The sequence below is a fragment of the Anguilla anguilla genome, chromosome 1, assembly GCF_013347855.1.
Source record: "Anguilla anguilla isolate fAngAng1 chromosome 1, fAngAng1.pri, whole genome shotgun sequence".
Lineage (NCBI taxonomy): Eukaryota > Metazoa > Chordata > Actinopteri > Anguilliformes > Anguillidae > Anguilla > Anguilla anguilla.
Window position 1 is genome coordinate 12,624,356 of NC_049201.1, and position 22,132 is coordinate 12,646,487.

The following is a 22,132-nucleotide window of genomic DNA, read 5'->3' on the forward strand; positions in this document are numbered from 1 at the left end:
TTACCGCTTCAGTATTTCATGAATAAATGTCAAAGATTTCAAAAAGCACATCAGTCATCCACATCAAATTCTTAATTTGTGTGACTGTTTTACAATAAATGGAAATTCAGATACAACATATTACAAAACAGTGCCATTAAAGACTGATATGTGTTCTGCTAAAATTGTGAAGTTGAAACAATACACTGGACTAGCTGAAGAAAGACAACTGAAGTACAAGATTCTCCAAGCACTTCATGTACAAAGACACACATATATGCATATGAAGACTGGCACAAACTTACTGATTAGCTTCCTTCTGTCAAACAAACTCCATGACCGCCTTTGCGAAGGTGGATGGACTCTGCTATTAACTGTCCCACTATCTGTTGATGGACTGCGCTATTAACGGCCAATAATTATTGTATTTTTGGCCATTTTGAATAATTCCACAAGGTTTACCAAAGATGTTGATTTTTTTTTTTTAACATTTTCATGAAAACATATCAAATGAGTGCAACAGGCAATTTTGGGTAGGTGTTACATGTTTTTACTGTATGAGGACAGACAATATTCATACCTCTGACATGTACAGTACTGACCACCACACAAAAAAGCAGAGCTCAGTGCTTGCTGCAGTGCATGCAACCACTCTGATTCTGCGTCTCTCAACATTCTTTTTCAAGACTTTCCAAACTGCTGTACCTGATATACCCAGTTCCGGTGCTGTCCTTCTAAACGAATGCTTCTGTCCTCTCAACTTACAGATTAGTTGTTTTTCAGACATAGTTAGTCCTCATGTTGGTGTATGCCTTCTGGCTCGAAACATAAACTCCACAGAAGTACACAAATCCTAAAATCAAGACTCGAATAGCCTTCTAAATTAATGTTTCTGTCCTCTCAGCTTACAGATTAGTTGTTTTTCAGACATAGTTAGTCTTCATGTTGGTGTATGCCTTCTGGCTCGAAATGCAATCTCCAAAGAAGTACACAAAGCCTAAATACTAGACACTCGCTGTTCTTTCATGTGTGAACATTCCATGCCAAATCAAACACCTGAGCAACAGTTAACACCTGTCGGTCATCTGTTAACTTACTTTTCACAGCTGAAAATGGGGGGGACACACAAAAATAGCGGTTTGTGTAAAATGGTAATAAAACATATGCATGTAAATGCCATGAAATAAAAGGTGATTGTAGGTACTTCCGTCACATTTTCATCTTTTGAACTACAATCCAAATGCCTTTAGTACATAACAAAAGCTAATTTCTCTCTAACATTCCCATACTTTTGGAGGGTACTATAGTAGATGATTGGCTGCATTAACTGAAATCTCGAACTACAGCAGATCTGGAGACAAATTGAACTGGATTGCTTTGTCCGGTGACTTTTTCTTGGAACAAATGTTTCATTATGTTTTACAGATTTTGTATTTTTACCAGCTTAATTGGGACATATTAGACAATGCAAGTGATAAAGCATTTAATAAAACTTAAAACAAAAAAGTGGGGACCATCAACACATCTTACTGTTGCTTTGTGATGTAAAGGTGGAGCGATCCTGCAGGTAGATGAACACCTGTTTTGTGTTCTTCCTCTGCTGCTTCACATGGCAGTCACTGCTGCTCTTAGCAGACACATACTGGCCACGGAAGTACTGAGCTTGTTGCTTGCAGAATCCAAACTTGCTGAGCAGGATGATGACATCGCCATGGAAGGCCTTGGTAAAGATTGCGTAGAGGAAAGGGTTGGCACAGGAATTGAGAGGATAAAGGAGGACCAGTAGAATCTTGGAGTTGGAGACCGTGATGAGGGGCTTGTAAAGCACAGCTGACAATACAAAGAAGGAGATGGGTGCCATGCAGAGGAAATCTGTGAAGATAAGGATGGCCATACGTTTGGCAATAACGGTATCATCGCTTCTGTAGCTGCAGTGAGGGTTCTGCACCATGCAGTAGATCCTGATGTAGCATGTGCAAATGACCATGAACGCAAAAATGTTGAGGGACAGGATGGAAACAATGTAGACCTTGGCTAATGTAGAGTTGGTGTCCATGGGCAGGCAGATGCTGACCTTCTGGTAGCTGCTGATGCCCACCAAGGGTAGCAGGGCCAGCAGGAAGCAAAAGATCCAGCCTCCCAACATAACAAAGGAAACATGGAGGAGTCGTAGCCTGCAGTCCAAACGCATTGCAAAAGTGATGGTATACCAGCGCTCCACTGTTATGACAGTCAGTGTGTACACAGACAACTCACTAGCAAAGACTGTCAAGAAGCCAGCTAAGCTGCAACCTGGGCTCATCTGCCAGTCTATGGCATAGTTATAGTACTCAGACCTTGTATAGAGGTCAACTGAAGCGATAATAATGAGATATATCCCCATGCACAGGTCTGCAAAGGCCAAATTACACATTAAGAAGCGTGAGACAGATAACTTATAGTGGCTGGTGAACAGGATGAGCAAGACGAACAGGTTCCCCAGGATGGTCACTAGGCTTATGAACCAAACAGATACACGCAGGAAGCTGTAGCCTGTGATGTCCTCACAGGGGTTGAATGCGTCTGGGACAGGAGAGCAGGTAACATATTTGGTCTCCTCACACATTGTGTAGTCATAGATGCTGTCAAAGTACTGGCTGGGGTCTTCTTGCATGGCCTGCAGGGTATCCCCAAAACCCAGGTTTTTTACCCAACTTTGGTAATGCAGGTCGCCATGGAAATCATAGTCCTCCTTGAATACATTCTTCATATTTTCAGCATCGCTCTCTCTGTAGTTTTGGGAGATAACTTTATAATCACTCACTGAGTCCTTCTGATATTGGTTGGAGCTGGTTAGGTTGCAAATGGCATATTCAAAATATCTGTAGAATTATAAAAACAAATCATCTGTTGGTAACATGTTTTAAGTCTATACATAAAAAAATCCCAGTGTGAACTATGGTGTGAAGATTTATCTTCACATTTTGAACAATAATTTTATCAGAAAATCAGCAAACTGTATATGATGTGTATGTGTGTGCGCATAATATGAAAAAACACACAGGCTGCATTAATAAATGTATGTCAAATTTAGTACATTTTTTGTGATTAATAATTAAGTTCTGCCAAATATCTCCCTAAGCGTGTGCATTTGTTTCCCCCAACTGATTCCCGTTCACCCAATATTCCACTAGCAGGGCTTCCCGGTACTAGTCCTGCAGTAGGTATTCAATGATCAATCAGCCACTGCGTTTTGACAAATACGGTTGGCCATCAGGGCCAAAACATGCAAGAAAATATGCGTCTCCTGACATTCAAAATATTTTGACTAGCATAGCCAATGAGGATGCATGTTTCATGCATATAAGACATAACAGGCTATAAATCCCAATATGTCTGCTTATTATGGAACGTCATCAATGACAAAACCTCATTTGATTTCCCATCATGGTTTTTACCTATTGGCAAGGCAAAAATTGCCATGTCAAGAAGGAAAGACTGCATGTCTGTAGAATTATTGACCTGTTGACATGACAAGGGAAAACAGCTCATATTTAGACAAAATGAATTTCAGGAAGGACAACTCACGTATTAAGATTAAATATATTAATGAATATGAAAGTCATTATTTTTGGTTTGGTGCTGATTGGATCTGCTCTATGTACGACTGTGCACTAACCTGTCAAACAGGGATCATGATCCATATCCCCTACTAAACGGAAGAAACACAAAAACCCCCAGTACCTACAAGCAGATTCAGACAACAGGTAGAAGCTGGGGAGGTGGAGGATGAGCACAATTATCTGCATGCAAAAAGCAGCGCAGGCAATGAGCAACACCTGAGACGTCCGACTGTCGGTTTAAAAAAGGTGCTCCATTAGTGATGTTTTCAAGTTGAGAATGAGAACATGTGGTGATGTGTGTATGTGATTGGTTGAGTATGAGAACATGTGGTTGCTGAGGCTGACCAGTGGTTGGCTGCAGCAAGAGTTTCCTGACCAAACTCGCTCTGTGCATTTCAAGCATGTCACTCATGAATGTGTCAACACGTCTATTTTTGACGCGTTAAAATTTAACATGTCGATGCCTTTATTTTTGACATATTATAATCTGGCGTGTTGAGGAGATTAAGATGCATGGAAAGCCAAGCATAACTATGTATATCTTAATTTGCAATTAATCTAAATGTTCAGCCTTTATCTTCTATCCCAGTGTTGATGTTCCCTCTGTTTTATTGAGTTTACTGTGACATCGATATCCTCTTTCTTAATGCCTGCTTAGGGCATCTACCTTTTCATTCTCGGTAATCCCAATATGAGCAGACACTCAAATGAACAAGAGCAGGTTCATTAAAATTACTTGATGCTCTCTTTACAACCATACAGAGTGAATGCAGTTGAGTACAGTTTAGTGCCCAAAAAATGCAGTTATGTATAACTACATATGCTTTGTCGGGCACATTATGACCCATATATAGTGTTGGACCACATGGGGATGGTTGTCATCTTTTCACTCTTGTGGATCCAAAAATATCCTTTTTATTCACATATGATGTTGGGATAAGGGATAACATAACTTTGTGTAGATAACATTAAACAGAATTTGCAGTATATCTATCTATCAACAACTGTATGTGAGAAACATTTGTTCTATTAACTGGTGGTAATAAGCTGAGAAGACATTCTAGCTAACAGGAACATTACCAAGAATGGTAATGTTCGCTAGCTTTAGTATTTTTAGTGGTAACTGTTTAATGGAAAGTGATAGTCAGACATAGGACAATTATGAATGTTGGACTATTCCAAGTGTTTTGAATCTCATTTTTTTAAAGACAGTTCTGCTTCAGAGTCAATACTAGCTAGGCAAAAAGTATCTTCAGTTAGTTAACTTTCGAAAAAATTGAGAATTTGCCCAATAAGTGACAATGAGCTTTGATAATGCAGATACACCATTTTGGCCATCTTGAGACTGTCAATTTGAACATCTCCAGACATGCAAAATAAACATCTGGAGATTTTCTTGCACATTTTTTGAGCTGATGGCCATCCATGACATGTCATTTACAATAGCTTCCCCTCCAGGTTTTCCCTGTAGTTTTAATGCTGCTTGCTTTACAAAAATGCAAAGACAATTACAGTGACTTCAAATAAATTATTGAGCACATATAAATACCAAAAAAAATTTTTTTATCAAATACCTAGTTGCCATTATTTTTTGGAACCCATTTTTATCCATGATCATCATTTTGTCCTGTGATTGGAATCACAAACCACTCAGCATTCTTTTTCAAACATTTCTTAAGTATAGCCTAAACAATAAACAGTCTTTCAGTCTCCAACACTGAGTATGGCTCTGCAGTATTTGGGAGTTGAATTAGTCTAGAGTGGCCACTCAAGGCTTCAGGTGCTTGAGCAAAGAAATGGCATGACCGTGAGAAACAGTCTTCTGCCCCCTTACTCACCCTTTCTTTTTCTTTAAGTCCTTAAATCCACAGCAATGACTTGGGTAGGTGACATCTACTTTCAATAGATGTTGAAAGGTCATTACTGGCGGTAGTTTCTTCAGGGTCCATGTGTTTCTTGCCATGAGTTCCTGGAGGGACTCCAGACCAATTGTTGGTAAAGAGGTCACGTGTGAATGGGAAACATCGCTGCCCAACAAAAGTTAATCAAATTAATTGGGGACAGTGGGAGAGCACTTCCAAGAGCATAGGCTACTTTGCCAATACTAATGTCAGCGTGATATTAAAGCTTAATGCAACCCCAAGTCCCCGTTATGAGGTTATCAACATTGTTAATTTGCGTTGCCATGTGGATGAATTAGTATTAAATATTTACTGCTGGATTTTGCTTCTGAATGATAAAAATATTGACTGCAGTTAGCATATACACATTTAACTAAATTGTGAAATGCACTGGAAATGACATTGCATGTGTGTAGCATTTAGTTGTAATTCTCAAGTAATAAGTAATTATTAAGGCTCTATTTTCCAGAATCAATGTTGCAGAGTGCACGGGCACAGTCAATGGCATGCTTTGTGAGTACATATATTCTACCATTTCACATGCAAACCCCACATAATATAATTTCATGACCAGGGGGTGGGTATTATTCACATTTTGAACAATACCCCTGCTATAAATCAATACTTCTCATACCTTCTTTAAAAGACCGAGCAAACGACAGCATTAAAGAATGTCTTTTTTATTGCAAAGTCATGTCCCATTGTTTGAATCATTCTGGGCAAAATACAGCCACAATTTAGACAGGTTCACTTTTGGCATTTTGACTGAGTTTAATGACTAGGCTAATGACTAGGCTGAGTGAACTTTAGTACAGATGGCATCAAAATTAAGCGCCAAAATCTGTGATTCAGTCCAGTAGGTAACATTACCGGTCATATGGGAACCGGTGCCTGTTTTTGGTATCTTTGGTTATTGGCATCTGTTTTTGATATCAAACCCTATTCATGATTCAGATGGGTACATAACTGCAAGGTAGGCCCTAAAACCTCAGACTACTATTCGCCCAGCACCGTGGATTCTTCTGCGGGGCTGCAGCACCAACTTTAAACAGGCAGCAAATTATATCAGAATTTTCAATACATATGTTTAGGAAAAGTCACAAAGGGGGAGCCATTGACTATGGATTTCGTTTTGTTTCGTTATTGATTTTCTTAAAGTGACAACAGTCAAATTTTCTACTGTTAAATACTTTATTAATTAAGCATAAGCAGCTACCAAGCTAGCTACCTTTTTTCATCTTACCATGAAGAGAATGTACGGAGCCCCCCTCAGCTTAGTCTTTGTGAAACGCGTGGGTATACATTTCCTGATTCTCAGAATAAAATACACTGGGGGCGGGGGTACAAAGAAAGATGTCGAGGGCATGCCCAGATCTCCCTGGAGTTTCATAAGACCGTCTGTCAAATGGTAGTAGTAAAGTGCACATTTGTTTATGGCTCTCTGTGTGTGATTTAAAACCCATGCTGCCAACTTGATTGTGTAAATCTGTACTCTCGGTTTAGAAATCTGTGTGCACGGTTTATACACCGAACGGGTTATAAACCCACGGTTTATAAACTTTACGAATCCTAATTCGAGGGCGCGGTTTACAAATTCGTGTGCATGGATTCATAATTCAAGAGCGCAGATTATGAATCCGAGAGCACGGTTTATAAATCGTATGCACAGATTTCCAAACCGAGAGTACAGATTTACACGGATTTATGGGTCTTTTTTTCTCAGCTGACCCCAGGGGGGCTCCGTAATAATGTGATCAGATAAGATTTGTTCAGATAAAGTATAAGAACGGGACAAATCAATACTTGTTCAAGCATATTATAAAATTTCCATCGGTATGAAACTCTAGACTGGTCAATTATGTAGTTATGAACTAATAGGAATTTGTAATGATTATTAATGTTAGTGTAGTGAGGATTAAGTAAAATATGTTTCATTTCTGAATACAGTGTTTTTAACAGCTGATGCCCTCGTTTTAACATCCAGCACTTTGAATACTGAACACAAGTGGATTACCAGTTACAACCCCTCACTTGTAAAGTAAATTTTATTAATTTAATTTTTCTTAATATTATCAAATATTTATTAAATCACCAAATTTGTGGATAGGCAGAACATCCTGGTGGATCAACCCTTTATCAAAATGTACAACTCACAACAAGAGATTTATTAATTCACAATAAGGATGCTATGTCTAATCTAAAGATGACGTTTGACTACCATAAAAAAGACAATTAGTGTTGCAGACATATATTTACAGTCACAAAAAAATTAATGAAACAAAGTTCAAAAACCAAAAGACAGCAGAAATTCCAAGATGCAGGACTCAGATTCCCACTTTCAACTAAAAAAAAAGCACCCCCCTCACCCTCTTGACCAGAGCATACTTAATTAATGATGCAGGGGGATTCAATCATATATTATTATTGGTTAAGGCATATACAACACATCTTTTTAAGGTTGTAAGAAAATTGACTCTCACCTATTAAGCATTACGGTGGCATTATGGACTTGTTTATGAGCTACTATGTGGTGAGACAAGATCAAGCAATAATTCAACCAAGTTCAACCCAAAATCAGCAGTGACACTCGCACGTCCACTTTATTTTGGTATGGCCTGCCTGGGAAATCCAGCATATTGCCTTTTTGTGTATTAACCCATTTTTAAGGTGTATGAGTATTCTTCCTCCTGCAGAACCAAAAGCAGCATGTCTATAGAACACCTGCTTAAATTAGCACATCTACCTATGGCAATGCAGCAGATATTCTCATATAACACAGTTAGGCAGGAGTCAATCGTTACAATATGTATTTGAAATAACTGGTGTTATCTTTGTGGTATCATTTCTCACAGTATAGAAAAAATGCAAAGACCTTTCTTTGCTCCACTGTTTATTTCTGTGAGTCAGGTGCCATGGTATCCATTCTCATTATTCCTTATGTCATAATGTTACAATAAACCCAATTTCACTGGTGCACTTTTGGCCATGTTGAGTTAGCTGAAGCTTACAAGGAAGTTACGCGAGTAAAGATGGTCACAAACACAGCAGAGACCCAAGCCATGCTGTGCTACACCTGAATCCAGCTCAGTTTTGGCACAGCACATAAAGCCTTTGAATCTGTGTTCTCTTATGAAATTGAGGATGTACAGAATGAAGATTCTTATCTGCCAACTACTCACAGAAGCAATGGTCCATTCATTACGCCGGCAAACCCCATCTCATCAATTCTGTTCAAGAGCTCATTTCTGTGGAGGTAGCTGGGGTGAAACACAAGATGAAACACACAATGTAAAAACCATTTACAGTCAGGTCTAAAATTATTGAAAACCTTAATGGAAAAAAGCTGTATAAAATGAACTACAGATAATGAGTTAGTTTCATCTTAAACTTCAGGAAAACTATATGCTTTTATTCAAAAAGCATTAGACTTTTAAAAAGTTGTTTTATTGAGTAACACTATTTTTTTTTTAAAAACATAGGTATCTAAATCATTGACCTCCCTAATTTTTTACAATGAAATGAAAGGGAGACAAAGAGGAACTAAATGATAACCGCTCAAAAACTGCAGAGTTTAGTTGCATCTTGGGATCAATAAGTCTCAAATTCAACCATAAAATGTCACCTCCATACCAACAGGCTCTTTGGAAGAATTGGATGAAGAAAGCCCTTCCCTTCCACACTACACTCAGGCCTTTACATTCACAATCATTACTCTCGTAATTATATAGTGCCTACCCCTCTTCTTCTTCTCTGATTTCTTCCCTGGGGTTTCTGACCTTTCCCTCACCCTGAGTTCACTGACCGCAGCAGCCCTGTTCTTCTTCTGGTCTAACCCATGCCATGACACAACCTGAAGGCTGAGAGGCATCACCCCAACTGAACTGTATATAATGCATCTCTTAGCATAGACTTTCTATTCTCAGACTGTTACCTACCCAACCCATTTTATAAACGGCTCTAACAGATCCCTCATTTCATTTGTTGCCATAAGCACATTTGCTATGAAAAGAGGAATTTACACAAGGAAAAGCACCTCGTATGCACTGTCAAATATGGTGGTGGATTAATAATGGTTTGGGACGGTTTGGGGGGACTTGGGATGGTGGTCCAGGGGTTCTTGCTCAAAGATCAGTGGAATAATGAATTCTACCAAGTGCGAGGGAATTCTAGCTAAATATATGTTTGTCTCTGCCTGGAGGCCGAGACCTGGCTTTAGGTGGACCTTGCAACATATTATTGACCCTAAGCATACCTCAAAATCAACACATAAATAATTCTGTGATAAAAATCTGTGTTTTTCAATAGCCATGTCAGTCTCTGGACATAAACTCTATGGAAAACCTGTGACATGATTTGAAGAAGGCAGTTCATAAGCCAAAATCTAAGGATATCAAGGATCCTGAAAGACACTGAATGGAAGAATCCTTCCAAATATTTTCTCCAGCCTTATCAAACATTTTACAAAAAGGCTGAGTATTGTTATCCTTGATAGGGGAGTTACTAGGTACTAAAAATAGGTACTATTTTTTGTAAATTAATATATAGTTTGAAACCACTGGTATTTTGTTTAATTATATTCAATCATGAAAAAAGTTCAATATCGTCCACATATGTAAAAAGTCCAATATATTTCAGTATTGATGTTATTTGTTTTCCACGATTTTTGTGCATCCTTGTAGAAGGTGCCAATAATTCTAGATGTGATTGTGTAAGGAATCCACATGGAATCTATTTACCATAAAACCCATGTGTCTATCTGTTGTGACATTACAAAATGTGGCTGGAAGCCCACCAGGATGATGCATCATTTGCCTTAGAATCAACTTGGGGTGAGATGAGTTTAGTTGGAATGGCACCTAATTCAGCACCTTATTCAAATAATAATAAAACCCATATCAGTGACAAATGCAGTTGCAAATGCAAAAATCAGTGTGAGGGTCTCTTGAAACAAGATCACATGAAAAAATGGTTCTTTGGCTAAGGCTTTCCAGCACATTTTCAGTGCAACATAGATATCATAAACACACAGCACTATCTCTGACATTGACATCTGAGAGAGAAAGAGAGAGACAGAGAGAATCAAGTAACACAATACATACACAGCTTTCAGTTTCGTCCCATTGAAGGCATACGGCTTGATTTCAGTAAAACCATTGCTGTACAACATCCTGTAAAATATTAAAAAAATATTTTAAATATTTTATTTAACTACACCGAGGTAACAGATATGAAACATCATTGTACATGCACTACAAACCGATTATTTCTGGAAACATACAGCTAATTTAAATACTTCTTTTATTTCCAACATTGTTCTTTAAAATATAGTATCACAAAAAAGATACAGTATTGTGAAAGTGGTTACTGCTTACCACATTAAAACAGAAGCAGTCTTAAATAAACCACCAGCAAGACTTAAGACAGCTGAGCCCTAGATATCCCAAAACCCAACTGAGCAAGTTGTAATAGCGGCCTAGTACGCTGCAATACTGTATCTCTTGCTGTGCTTTCAAATTAATTTATTGAGATAATTACTTAATTTTCAGACACCTCTTTCCTTTGTCAAAGTCTTGGAATGAATATAAAAGGTCCTCTTATAAAAACCCTTATTAGTTCCATGATTGGTGATTAACCAATGACATCAATTTTCATAATTCACCATTATTTATGGTACTGTACAAAAGTCAGAGACCACGCTTTCTTTTATGAACTTTCCAGTGAAAACAGCCATTAAATGTAAGTTATCTATTTTTAAGTGTCAGAAAATAATGCAGCAAACATATATTTAACACAAAATTACACAATACTTCCACAATAATGTACAATATCAAATCTTTCAGTATTTGTGCATTGTGCCTTTATTATAGCTTCCATTCTTTTCAGGATATTTTCTTTGTGTTTTTAAAGATATCTGCAGCCATTTTCCATGCTCCTTGTAAATACCTCCAAAGTTCAGTCTTAGAAATTTGTTGCTTATCCTGCTTCTCTCGATCCAAGTAATACCAAACACATTCAATGATATCAAGGTCTGGACTGTGGGGTGGCCAGGCCATTGAACACCAGCAACTTGATCATCTTATCAGTTTGTTTGGGGTCATTATCTCGCTCTAGAAAGAATTTACTCTAGTATACCCAAAAGCACATCCGACAACCCTGAGGCACTTGTAAAGGACTTGTAAACAAAACTCAAACTCCCTAAAGACACCATAAACAAAATAGTACAGAGAGTACTACAGTACAGAGAACAAAGTACATTGGATCGGTGACAGCTTAAACAAAACAACCCAGTCTATTATTGAACAAGCACGAATCCGCAATAGCTGCGACCGCACACGTGTATGCATCCATGTGTGCATACATCCACACACCCTCACACAAACACATGACCTCTTCTTTGGCTCATGACCAACCTTTCCAAAAAATCTTGTGCAAATCTGTTAATCCATTCGGGAGTTATGCTCATTAGATCCGTGAAACCAATGGATTTTTTAATGGTTTTTGAATATTTTATGACCATGCGCATATTGATTGTGAAAGTCCCAAAATAAGCAACTCGCCATACGCTGGGCTTTCAAGTTGGCTCAAGCACTTGAAAATCTATGATGAAAATGCCACTGCTTGCCACGTGACATGCACTGGCCAAAAAATAGAGTGCTTATTAGCAACAGGATAATTTCAGAGCTCTTATGTTTGTCATTACTACATTTCAGTTAGAAAAATTCACATACTTACATAAAATATAGTAATGAACATGCAATGTAATTATTTTTGGTTTGGCGCTTAATGGATCTGCTTTAAATACACCTGTGGACGCACCAGCATGCACTAACCTATCAAACAGGGATCATGACACATATCCCCTACTTAACAGGAGAAATACCAAACCCTGCCAGTACCTACATGTACAAGTAGATCCAAACAACATGTGGAAGCTGGGGTGGTGGAGGGTGAGGTGAGTTTTAAAGCTCTTGTTGTTCTCTTTTAGAGGCTTTTTCCACATGGACATCTAATCATACAAATAACAAAATCAGAGTCTCAAGCAGTCAGTGATTGGTACCTTTTACTAGTGAGAGGTAAAGAGAAGTTAATAATAGCCTAATTATTGCACTTGCCTCAAAGTCCACAAAAAGCCATTAAAGCATTTAGGTAGCATAGCTCACTCAAAACTCAGTGAGAGAAGAGGTTTGTTTATATGTTACATATTGCCATGTACTGAATGGTCATGGTTGTTTTTTTTTGGGAAACAGGCTTAAATGAAGCAAGCCACTTATATCATTTACATTACTAATTTAAATGCCTTAATATTCATGATTTTGGTGGAAATAAAGTGCCACAAATTCAATTATCTTGGTAAAAAGGCAAAAATTAAGTTGTTCTCCTTTAGATTGAATTGAAACACAGAGAGCCACATAATGTAAAACAGGTAAAACTATACATGTCCTGAATCCTACACTCCTCGGCCGCAAGTGTGAAATGCAGAACTACTAAATCTAAGAAGCAAAATGTAAACAGTATACCCTGGTGTCCTTTAGTGTCTCCAAATCTATACAAAATGGCTAAATTGTGCATTACTATAAATAATAAAATAATCATATATTTCACTACAAATAAACAGTTTTGACTCATGAAGGTTACTTTTGCATCATTTTCAAGTAGGAATTATTATATTTACATCAGTATAGTGGTTTGACATAAGGGGTCCAAAACCCTATCCAAAACCTGTTTTTTGTCCATTATAAAACATATACATTTGCCCCTTATGATGGTTCAACATAAAACATTGATATCGAATTGAAAAATAATGCAAAAGCATTGTGACACAATGTTGTACACATATCAAAATATATAATCATTCACTTTACTTTTCGCTGAAAAGCCAAACCGATGTTCTTTCTTTCTTGTCTTCTCTCTTGCTTGGTTCAATTTCTTTTTGGTCCAAATCTTTTCTTTTCTTGCTTTTTTTTATCAGTATAAGCCGTTGTAGACAATTTTGACAGATTTTCTTTTCTTTGTCATTCTTCTTGTAGTAATATTACTTGTCAAGAATATCTCAACCTGTAGTTTTGGAAACTCTTATTTGTGTAGCCCCAGCTTGCCTGCTGTGGAAGCACTGTGAACACCACAACAGGACTGCCAGGCAGGTAGGGAAGCCTCCTTGCAGAGAACTATCCTGATTAATCGTTTAGATTCAGGTCTGGTGAAATTTGGAGTGGCTGATTTCAGAGCCTGGGGTAGTCAGATCTTTTAATTTATTGGTGTCTTTCTGGATGTGAAGGAAATTTAACCAAATATAACAAACAAACTTAGGCTATGTTTACACCACCTGGTAAAAGTGAGTGAATCAATTCCGATTGTTTGCTCACGTGGGATTGATCGGATATGTACTATGAATGTGCACACAGGAAAATATCACATGGAACTGGATATTTTTAGATCCTTTTTAGACCACATTCATATGTGGAAATAAATCTGATAGGAATCGGATACCTGCCAATGTGACTGTCATCTAAACGCACAGAGTGGAATTTTCTGGTCATTGCGATTCAAAATGTGATATTCTCACACTTTTTTCACATTTGAATTACACGTAACATATATTACATGCACAACCACTCTCCACTGGTAATGGTGAATGTTAAAATAAGTTACAGGAAATGGAGGACGAAGGCTCAGTCCAGTGGCGAATACTGAGGTTACGTACCTTTAAAATATGTGGAGTAAAGAGTCGCTGTAGGCCAAAATACAGGGGATGATTGTAGCGGACCTAAGATGCTTCAAAAAGCAATAGCTCGAATTATTATTTCTGTCTCATTTTATGTCCATTGTAGATGATGTGGTGGTGTGGTTGTTTACTTTCACATCGCTAACCAAACCCTCGTGTACGCATGCGAGTTGTTTCAAGTATAAACCGTGTAAACGTAGGTATCACATATGGGTTTTAAAACTTTTAAAAGTTTATCACTTTTAAAAGTAAATATAAACATGCGGTCAAAAAAATCGGATACAGGCAAAAAAAAATCTGAACTGGGCATCAAGACCTGCGGTGTAAATGTAGCCTTGCATGCCACACCTTTAATTGTATTTCACTGATTGTCATTTGAGTGCTGGCTCGGTGAGATATTGATAGAATGTCCATTGTTTACTTAGAAATTCTCCGGAGGAATTATTGTTGTCTGTTTCATTGTTCCATACATGCCAAAGGTACTGAGTATATAGGTATGGCAAGCCGTTTTAGCTTTAATTCATTTCTAGAGGATATCACAAATACAATTCTAACTAGTTAGAATGCAAATTCTTGATATCAGAAATTCAGTTGTAACTAGCTATAATTCAAGCGGTTTCCCCATTCATTTCAATGGGCCCTTTCATTTTTGATATCAATAATTAAATTTTAACTAGTTAAAATAGGAATTCTTGATATCAAGAATTGTATTTTAACGAGTTAAAATTGGACATTCTAATTAAAACTAGCTAAAATTATATTATTGATATCAAGAATTCCAATTTTAACTAGTTAAATTTGAATTCCTGATATCAAGAATGCCAATTTTAACTAGTTAAACTTGAATTTATGATAACAGAAATGGGTATTTTAACTAGTTGAAATTATATTGTTGATATCAGCAATTGCTTTTATGATATCAGAAATTGGCATTTTAACTAGGTCAAATTCCAACTCCCATTGAAATGAATGAGAAAAACGTTTTTAATCTGACTATTTAAAATAGAATTTCCGATATCAAGTATTGGCATTTTAACTAGTTAAAATTTAATTTCCGATATCAATAATACGCATTTTAACTAGTTACATTTGAATTTCTGATATCAAGAATTTTCATTCTAACTAGTTAGAATTTGAATTTCCGATATCCTCTAGAAATGAATTAAAGCTAAAACGACTTGCCATATATAGGAATGTTGTTGGTACCTCTGGATTGTAGAGACTCTCTGGAACAATATGTGTCCTTATACAAGGTTCTTTGACAAGTATTGGCCAAGCAGTACCTCATTATAACCAATGGGTGGGACTCGCCAGGCCAAGAAATTACTCATTATGGACAGTATAAATTCTGTCCAGTACACAGCCAGTTCAAGCTATTATAGTGACGACTGAAGCATTTTATCCAATGGAATTTTGTTTCTAGCGGTGAATAGGTTGTTACGGTTGCATAAAAAGATGCATATTGTTTCTTCTGCATAAATAAACCATACCTTTTTCAGTACGCACACGAATCCTGTTAGGCATTTACTCTCCTAAATGACGCTGTGGTGATTTGTCCATTAAGTGTCTCGCAACTTGGTCTGGTCATTTTAGGAGCCAGATCACATGTGAATCTGGTTTATACTTCTAATACGTATATATTCATAAACAGTGTGTATTCTTTGCACTTCTCAACACTTAGATAATGGTGAATGGCTGACCACCAATCACGGGATTAATTAGGGGAAGTCTTTGTAAGAGGATCTTTTACCTTTGATTCTAAGACTCTGACAAAAGACAGATATGTTGAAAATGTAAAACATTGTTTCAGTCAATAAAGCTGCAATCACAGCAACATCAGTTTTTTTTTTCTCAAGCTTCTGTGGTCTATAATCAGGTGTGTAAACATTATTCTTACATGATCAGTAACAGCACCAGTACTTACACAGTCAGGACATTGTTGGTAAGGCCATGGAAGGAGTTGGCTGGTATTGTTGTGATGTAGGGGTGATCAGCAATTTCACTGTGAAAATAAAAAAGGGGCACTAAGAAAATGCTATATAAATGTTTCTACAACCGCACAAGGTTGTAACTACAGTCAAAATAATATATTAATTAATTTCAGTTATAGAATGTAAAAACACATTAATGAAAGCATCGTTTTGGGGAATGCACCAAAATAACCAAACCACCTTTTAATTTTGTGCAGGCTTTTGAAGTACACAGTAGAACTTGAACAGAGGGTGCAGTATTGTTCAAAATCTTATATGTAATTACAATTATCTACACAAATACCAGGGTAACCAAGAGATGCCAAAACTGGTAATAATAGCTGATAATGGCTAGCTTTTGGTTACTAAGGGGACGTGTATCGACCACTCCATATAAATGAATGGAACTTAAATTTGCTAGCATACTGTATAAGTGTCCTGCGTATTTGAGGTTAATATGAGAAAGGTGGTCGCTATCAGCATGTCTAGGAATCTGTACATATTCACTGTTGTAACCCAAGTTGCAGGACACAAAATAGCCGTTAGGAAAGCAGTTTGAAATTATGAAGCAACGTCTGCGCCATTGGATTTAATGGGTCGCGATGAGATCATTCCGAGCGTGTTGCTTGTCTTAAAGTTGATATAGTAACTAAGGCTATATTAATATAACTAAATGTATATGTATGAAGTTGGTTTTTTACATTTAGACATTTTATTATGTGTATTTGTACAGGACTTAAATTTAAATAGGTAACAATGTCCAATTCTCTCTAATAAATACAAAGTAAATACACTAGCGGTTAAGGTGGTCAATAATAGGTGCTCTCACTCTACTCTGTCGTGGAGTCAATGGCTGTTTTATTTAAAAATTTTGTCAGTTTAGGCAAACTTTCCTTAAACTGGGCATCTTCCTTCTTCTTTCTCTTCTCAAATCCACTTTGAAAATGCTATCTTTGGTAACAAAGATAGTGACTCTCTGCCGCTGATGGCAACTCGAATTTCTACGTCATTGATTAGGCGCAAATGCAGGAAGGTCAAGGTGGAATACTCCATTAAATGTGAAATGTGGGTAATAATAAATATTGGCAAGTATGGATATTTAATTGGATAGCCCCACATTTACATGTAGATAGATTAATTTTTTATCTATTACAGATTATCATTCGTTTGGAGTGACAAGAAAGGAAAAATGTTTTATAAATAAAAGAATTTAAAAAGGAAACACAAATTCACGAGGCCCCTTTGGCGGACGAAGCCCCAAGCAATTGCCTACCTATGACCTATGGTAAAACTGCCTATGGTGCCAAGTGCTCCTTCAAAAGGTCCTTTCTCCTGTTTCCTCTTAGTCACTATATCTTATTTGTATACATCCCAAAGCTCTATCTATAGTTTGTGTGTTTCCCCACTATTAGGATCAATAAAGCTTCTGCTGTGGTTAACAGTGAAATGGGTGTATCCAGCAGTGGGAAAAGCACCCATGTATGTTCACCACTGATCACTTATTATTGCGGTCCCATGATGAATGTCCCTTTTGACGACTAGGAGCAAACGGCTGTGAGAAAATTTCTTCACAAGTCTAAGAACTGCCCACCACCTTCGGTCTCTTCTGATACCCAACCATCCAAAAACCCACTTTGGCCACATCCATGTCCAGATATATCTCCCACAACCATACTGTTAAATGAAGATCATTTCCAAACCAAAACAAGTCTGACAACAACAGCAACAAAAAAATAGTCAGCCATTGCCATTCACAAGTCACAGAATCATTGCCCATCATTGACAAAGAACACAATTTATTGATATGAATTTATCTTTCTTTGACATTAACTGTTTAATGTATTGACATGCACACACAAAGAGTCATGCAGCACACTGTAATATAGCTGAAAAACTAGTCTGATACAGCCAGCTTCATAGTTCGTGCAGGGAGAGAAGAATCACGTTCTGTTTTGCTTTTGGCAAGGGTTAAACCCCAAAAAAAAATTTTCGGGAGGAGGGCAGGTGGGGTGGGTGTGTGGCAGGAGTTCATTGAATGTATATTGAACTACTGCAAGAACAAGATTAAATAGAAGTGGAATATTTCCATACTGAATACAGATTGTCCTTCCTATTTATTTTAGTGCTTCCTATTTATTTAAAAGCTTTAAAAATACAGTCATGAAGGAATAAAGTATTGAACATGCGCATGAACAGGGACAAGCTGTCTTCTGCTTTTATGGGGCAAAATTTTGGAACATATTACCCAAGGATCTGAGATGCTGATACAGCGGGCAGTTTCAAGCCAAAACATATTTTGTACTTAAAATTGTGGTTTTATTTGAGATTTTTATTTATTTAATTTATTTTATATTTTTTTACTTTATTTCTATTTTATGATCTATTAGTATCACATCCTTGTTAAATAGCCTATTACCTTATAATGCATTGTGTTTATCTATTTTATTATTGTGCTGCTGTTTTTTCCATCTTTCCATCTTTCATAAGTTTTGTTTCATATATTTATACTTTTTGTATGTCTTATGTTCATATCATTCATATATGCTTTCACCGTTTGCCTACTGTCTACCTAATTTACGTAAAATACTTAATGCAATCTAGTAATCTCTTTATTTTGACCAAAGCAAAAATGCAGCCATTAAATGGAAATCATTATCAATTATGAAACAGAGCGACACAAAATGTATGTTATTTTTTCTTTACAGAGAACCCATTTATACATCTGGTTGTTTTATACACTTAGTTTTCTACCCTGCTTGGTTTTCTGCTCAGTTTGTACACTAGAGGATCATATGTGCTTTAGTTAAGTTGATAAAGGAAGCAGGATCCTTACATAAGAGATGATTCAAACTTATCAATGATACCTGGGGATGAGGTCAGAACATGTAACTGTATCGCTTAAGCTGCACTCAGAGCTCAGTATGTGTGTAATAGCTTTTCTTGCTGAAAATTGTTGGGAGAAATATGTTCTTCTGATTATTTAACCCAGAGCTTTTACTTTTTTTTCCGTCAGTCAGTTTATCAATACGCTCAATTTATCTAGTTTGTGTGTTTTTATGGCCATTGGGGACTGAGGAGAAAATAGACACCAAACCCTCGCAACCACAATTTCTGAAAAGAGACACAACTGTTTTACTGAGAACAGAGTCCCCACTAACAGGGAAGAAATGTTTCATTATATATCTAAGACACTGAAATCGCATTTTATAGCTTTCCATAGACTTACATATTATTTTGAGCTCTACTGCATAATAATATTTTTATGGATGGGACCTGTCCTTTCCATAACAATGAAGGGACAGATGGTTGAAAATAAGATGGTGAACTTAACTTACAGTATGAAGTTCATATCATCAGAGTTGATCTTGGTCAGGTCAGGGAATACTGAAAGTCCGGTATTGAAAATCCCCCTGCAATGAAATCCAAGAGCCAAGACACGAATGAAATAGTAAATGAAAACCAAGTCTGTGTGTGAGTGTGCGCATTTCTAGGGTGGCGGGGGAGAGGGGGGCGTGGGGGTGGATGGGGAGCAACTGAGGGGGAGGGGTGGTGCTGGTGAGAGAGGGTGACAGGGAGAGAGAGACATACAAAAGAATCCTTCTTACAAGTACTTCAGATTTGGTAGATCCTTAAATGCCTCTGAGTCAATGTAAGCCAAACTCCTGGTATTCCGTACTTCTCTGGAAAACAGAAAACCTATGTCCTTGAACTAATTGTATCATTTTTTATTATACTTTGGTCATTTTACTTCAGCATTTAAGCTGACATTTTACAACATGGATCAACTTATTCAGCTCTATGCTCACAACCTATTGACGTCAATACTGAAAACTGCTAGTTTCACAACACATTAGACATGAAAAAACACATTAGGTGAGAAACATGGCAAGCGCCACATACATACATTTCTGATGAATACATCTCCTGGAACCAAGGGACCAAGACCAGGCTTTCGTTTTGGAAACTTCCTGGTCTTGGTGAGAGATGTTGCTCTCTAGGGCCAGTGCGGTTGGCTCCTGTATAGTTCTTTCAGCCACCCGCTTCATTATTGGTCAATGGTATCAATGCAGTCAAAATACAAAGTCAAAAATTTCTCCTCCCAAGAACATGTAGTCATAATAGGTGTTTTTTTTTCTTCATCTGTTGTCTCCCCGTGTGCCGATTTGCGGAAGTGACTGCGTCATTTGGACTGTATTTTCATTTCTTGTGGACAGTTCAGAAACGGTTTGCATCACTGCCTAGTCACTGTGTGTCAGGGAAGTAATACCTATCATTACTGAGCGCCCTCTCACACGCTCAGTAATGACTTTGACCAGAGACACTGCCTCTGATATCCTTCCCCATCCTTTTCTAGTCTGTGTGAGGTTGGCTAATCCATGTAGTCTACCATCACACACATCATCTCATATCGCTAGCATAAAGTCATTCATTTTGAATTTGTTATGGTGTGTTCTGCTACGACCCTTTAGAAATCCTTCTCTCCAATTCTTTCAATTCTGCTCTTACATTTTTACTATATTAACTTTTTTGACCAACTAATTAGTATGCTGATTAGTATGTAAGCAAATATAGCCCACCTACCACAACCTAACATCACTAACTAATGCTTATTTGCTATATTAGCTTGTCCATTATGCTAATAGAGTTACCAACTTCAGCATCTACATCATTAGCTAGCTAGCTAACATTAGCAGGCTAATATAAAACCTGTCAAACATGATTAATGGCTTGTCAGTGTGTACCTACTGAACCTTGACCTGATGAGCCTTTATTGTGTCTATGCTTATTAACTGACTTGAATTAGAATTTCTGTGTCACAATAAATATTAGTCACATTACTGAATTTATCACTGCTTTGTAACTGTTTCGTTATGGGAACTGAAACAGTATTTCATTCTGTGCTCTCCACCGGCTAAGTGAATGTAAGCCTCGCTAACCCTGACAGCACAGTGGCGTAATGCTGACATAGGCACTCTGCCGCACCACATCTGTGGGAGGTAGCCACAATGCAGCGTGGAGGTAGTCTGCCCTTTGGGAAGTCGCTTATTGTGGAATCCGATTTATCAACCAAAACATTTGAGAACAAAGGAATAAATACTGCAAAGAAAAATAACGATTTCAAGAGTAAAAGAAGAGTTTGGAACAAAGAGAAGTAAAAACATTGTTGAATAATTATTTTTCCATGTCTGCGCATAAATGCTATTGTTTCGTGCTTGATATGTTTTGTTTGATACTTTTGACACAAATCTGACTCTACAGAAGAGCAGCGGTAAGCAACATAGCTGTGCCATCTTCCCACTACATTGCAACTACTTACCACAGTCCGAATGCGATAGATCACCCACGTTGGTCCTATGTGGTTTTTCTCAGTGCATTAGTCAAACAGGCTGGTGTTTTGTTTTTTATTTGAGGTCTCCATTTTCATATCTTAACTTTTAAAGTCTGTGGGGATTCATTGAAACCAGACATAGCTGTCATTTATCACGTTTTCTCAATTTCTTTGGGTTCGCCGCCTGTAACCATCTGGCTCTGTTTTTGAAGATAAGTATTATTTACCGTGCAGCCAAGGTACAGCAATGGGGTCTCATGTGGCCCCTAATTACGCCAATTTGTTCATGGGTAAATCTGAGATTGATTTCATTTACTAGCATTCCTTTCTCTAAATACATAAAAATGTACTATATGTTGATATAAGTGATTTTTTATTTGAAAGGGTGGTAAAAGACTTTCATGAGTATCTGAACACTAGGAAGGAGTCCATTATATGTACTTCTTTTTTGAATGTTTTAGTTAAGAAGGCAATGGATTGCACAATGAAGTACATAACAAGAAAACAGATCGTAATACTTTACATTACCGTGGCTATCACCATCCAGCCCTGAAAAATAGTTTACCTTCAGCAAAATCTTAAGGTTTCAGCGTAGATGTGACTCGGATGAGCTGTTTGAAGCTTTGTGA

General features: G+C 37.3%; 1 protein-coding gene across 1 annotated transcript in view; it reads right to left on the reverse strand.

Annotated features, from left to right (window-relative positions):
* Positions 1–436: 436 nt before the first annotated feature.
* LOC118221236 (thyrotropin receptor-like) overlaps positions 437–22,132 on the reverse strand; it is a 29,957-nt gene continuing 8,261 nt past the window's right edge. Inside the window, exons 4-10 of the mRNA XM_035406117.1 lie at positions 19,780–19,854; positions 19,510–19,584; positions 16,129–16,206; positions 10,582–10,650; positions 8,662–8,739; positions 5,420–5,608; positions 437–2,840 (exon numbers count right to left, since the gene is read on the reverse strand). Of these exons, the coding sequence (XP_035262008.1) occupies positions 1,496–2,840; positions 5,420–5,608; positions 8,662–8,739; positions 10,582–10,650; positions 16,129–16,206; positions 19,510–19,584; positions 19,780–19,854 (1,909 nt within the window). The 3' untranslated portion in view covers positions 437–1,495. The remainder of the gene's footprint in view (positions 2,841–5,419; positions 5,609–8,661; positions 8,740–10,581; positions 10,651–16,128; positions 16,207–19,509; positions 19,585–19,779; positions 19,855–22,132) is intronic.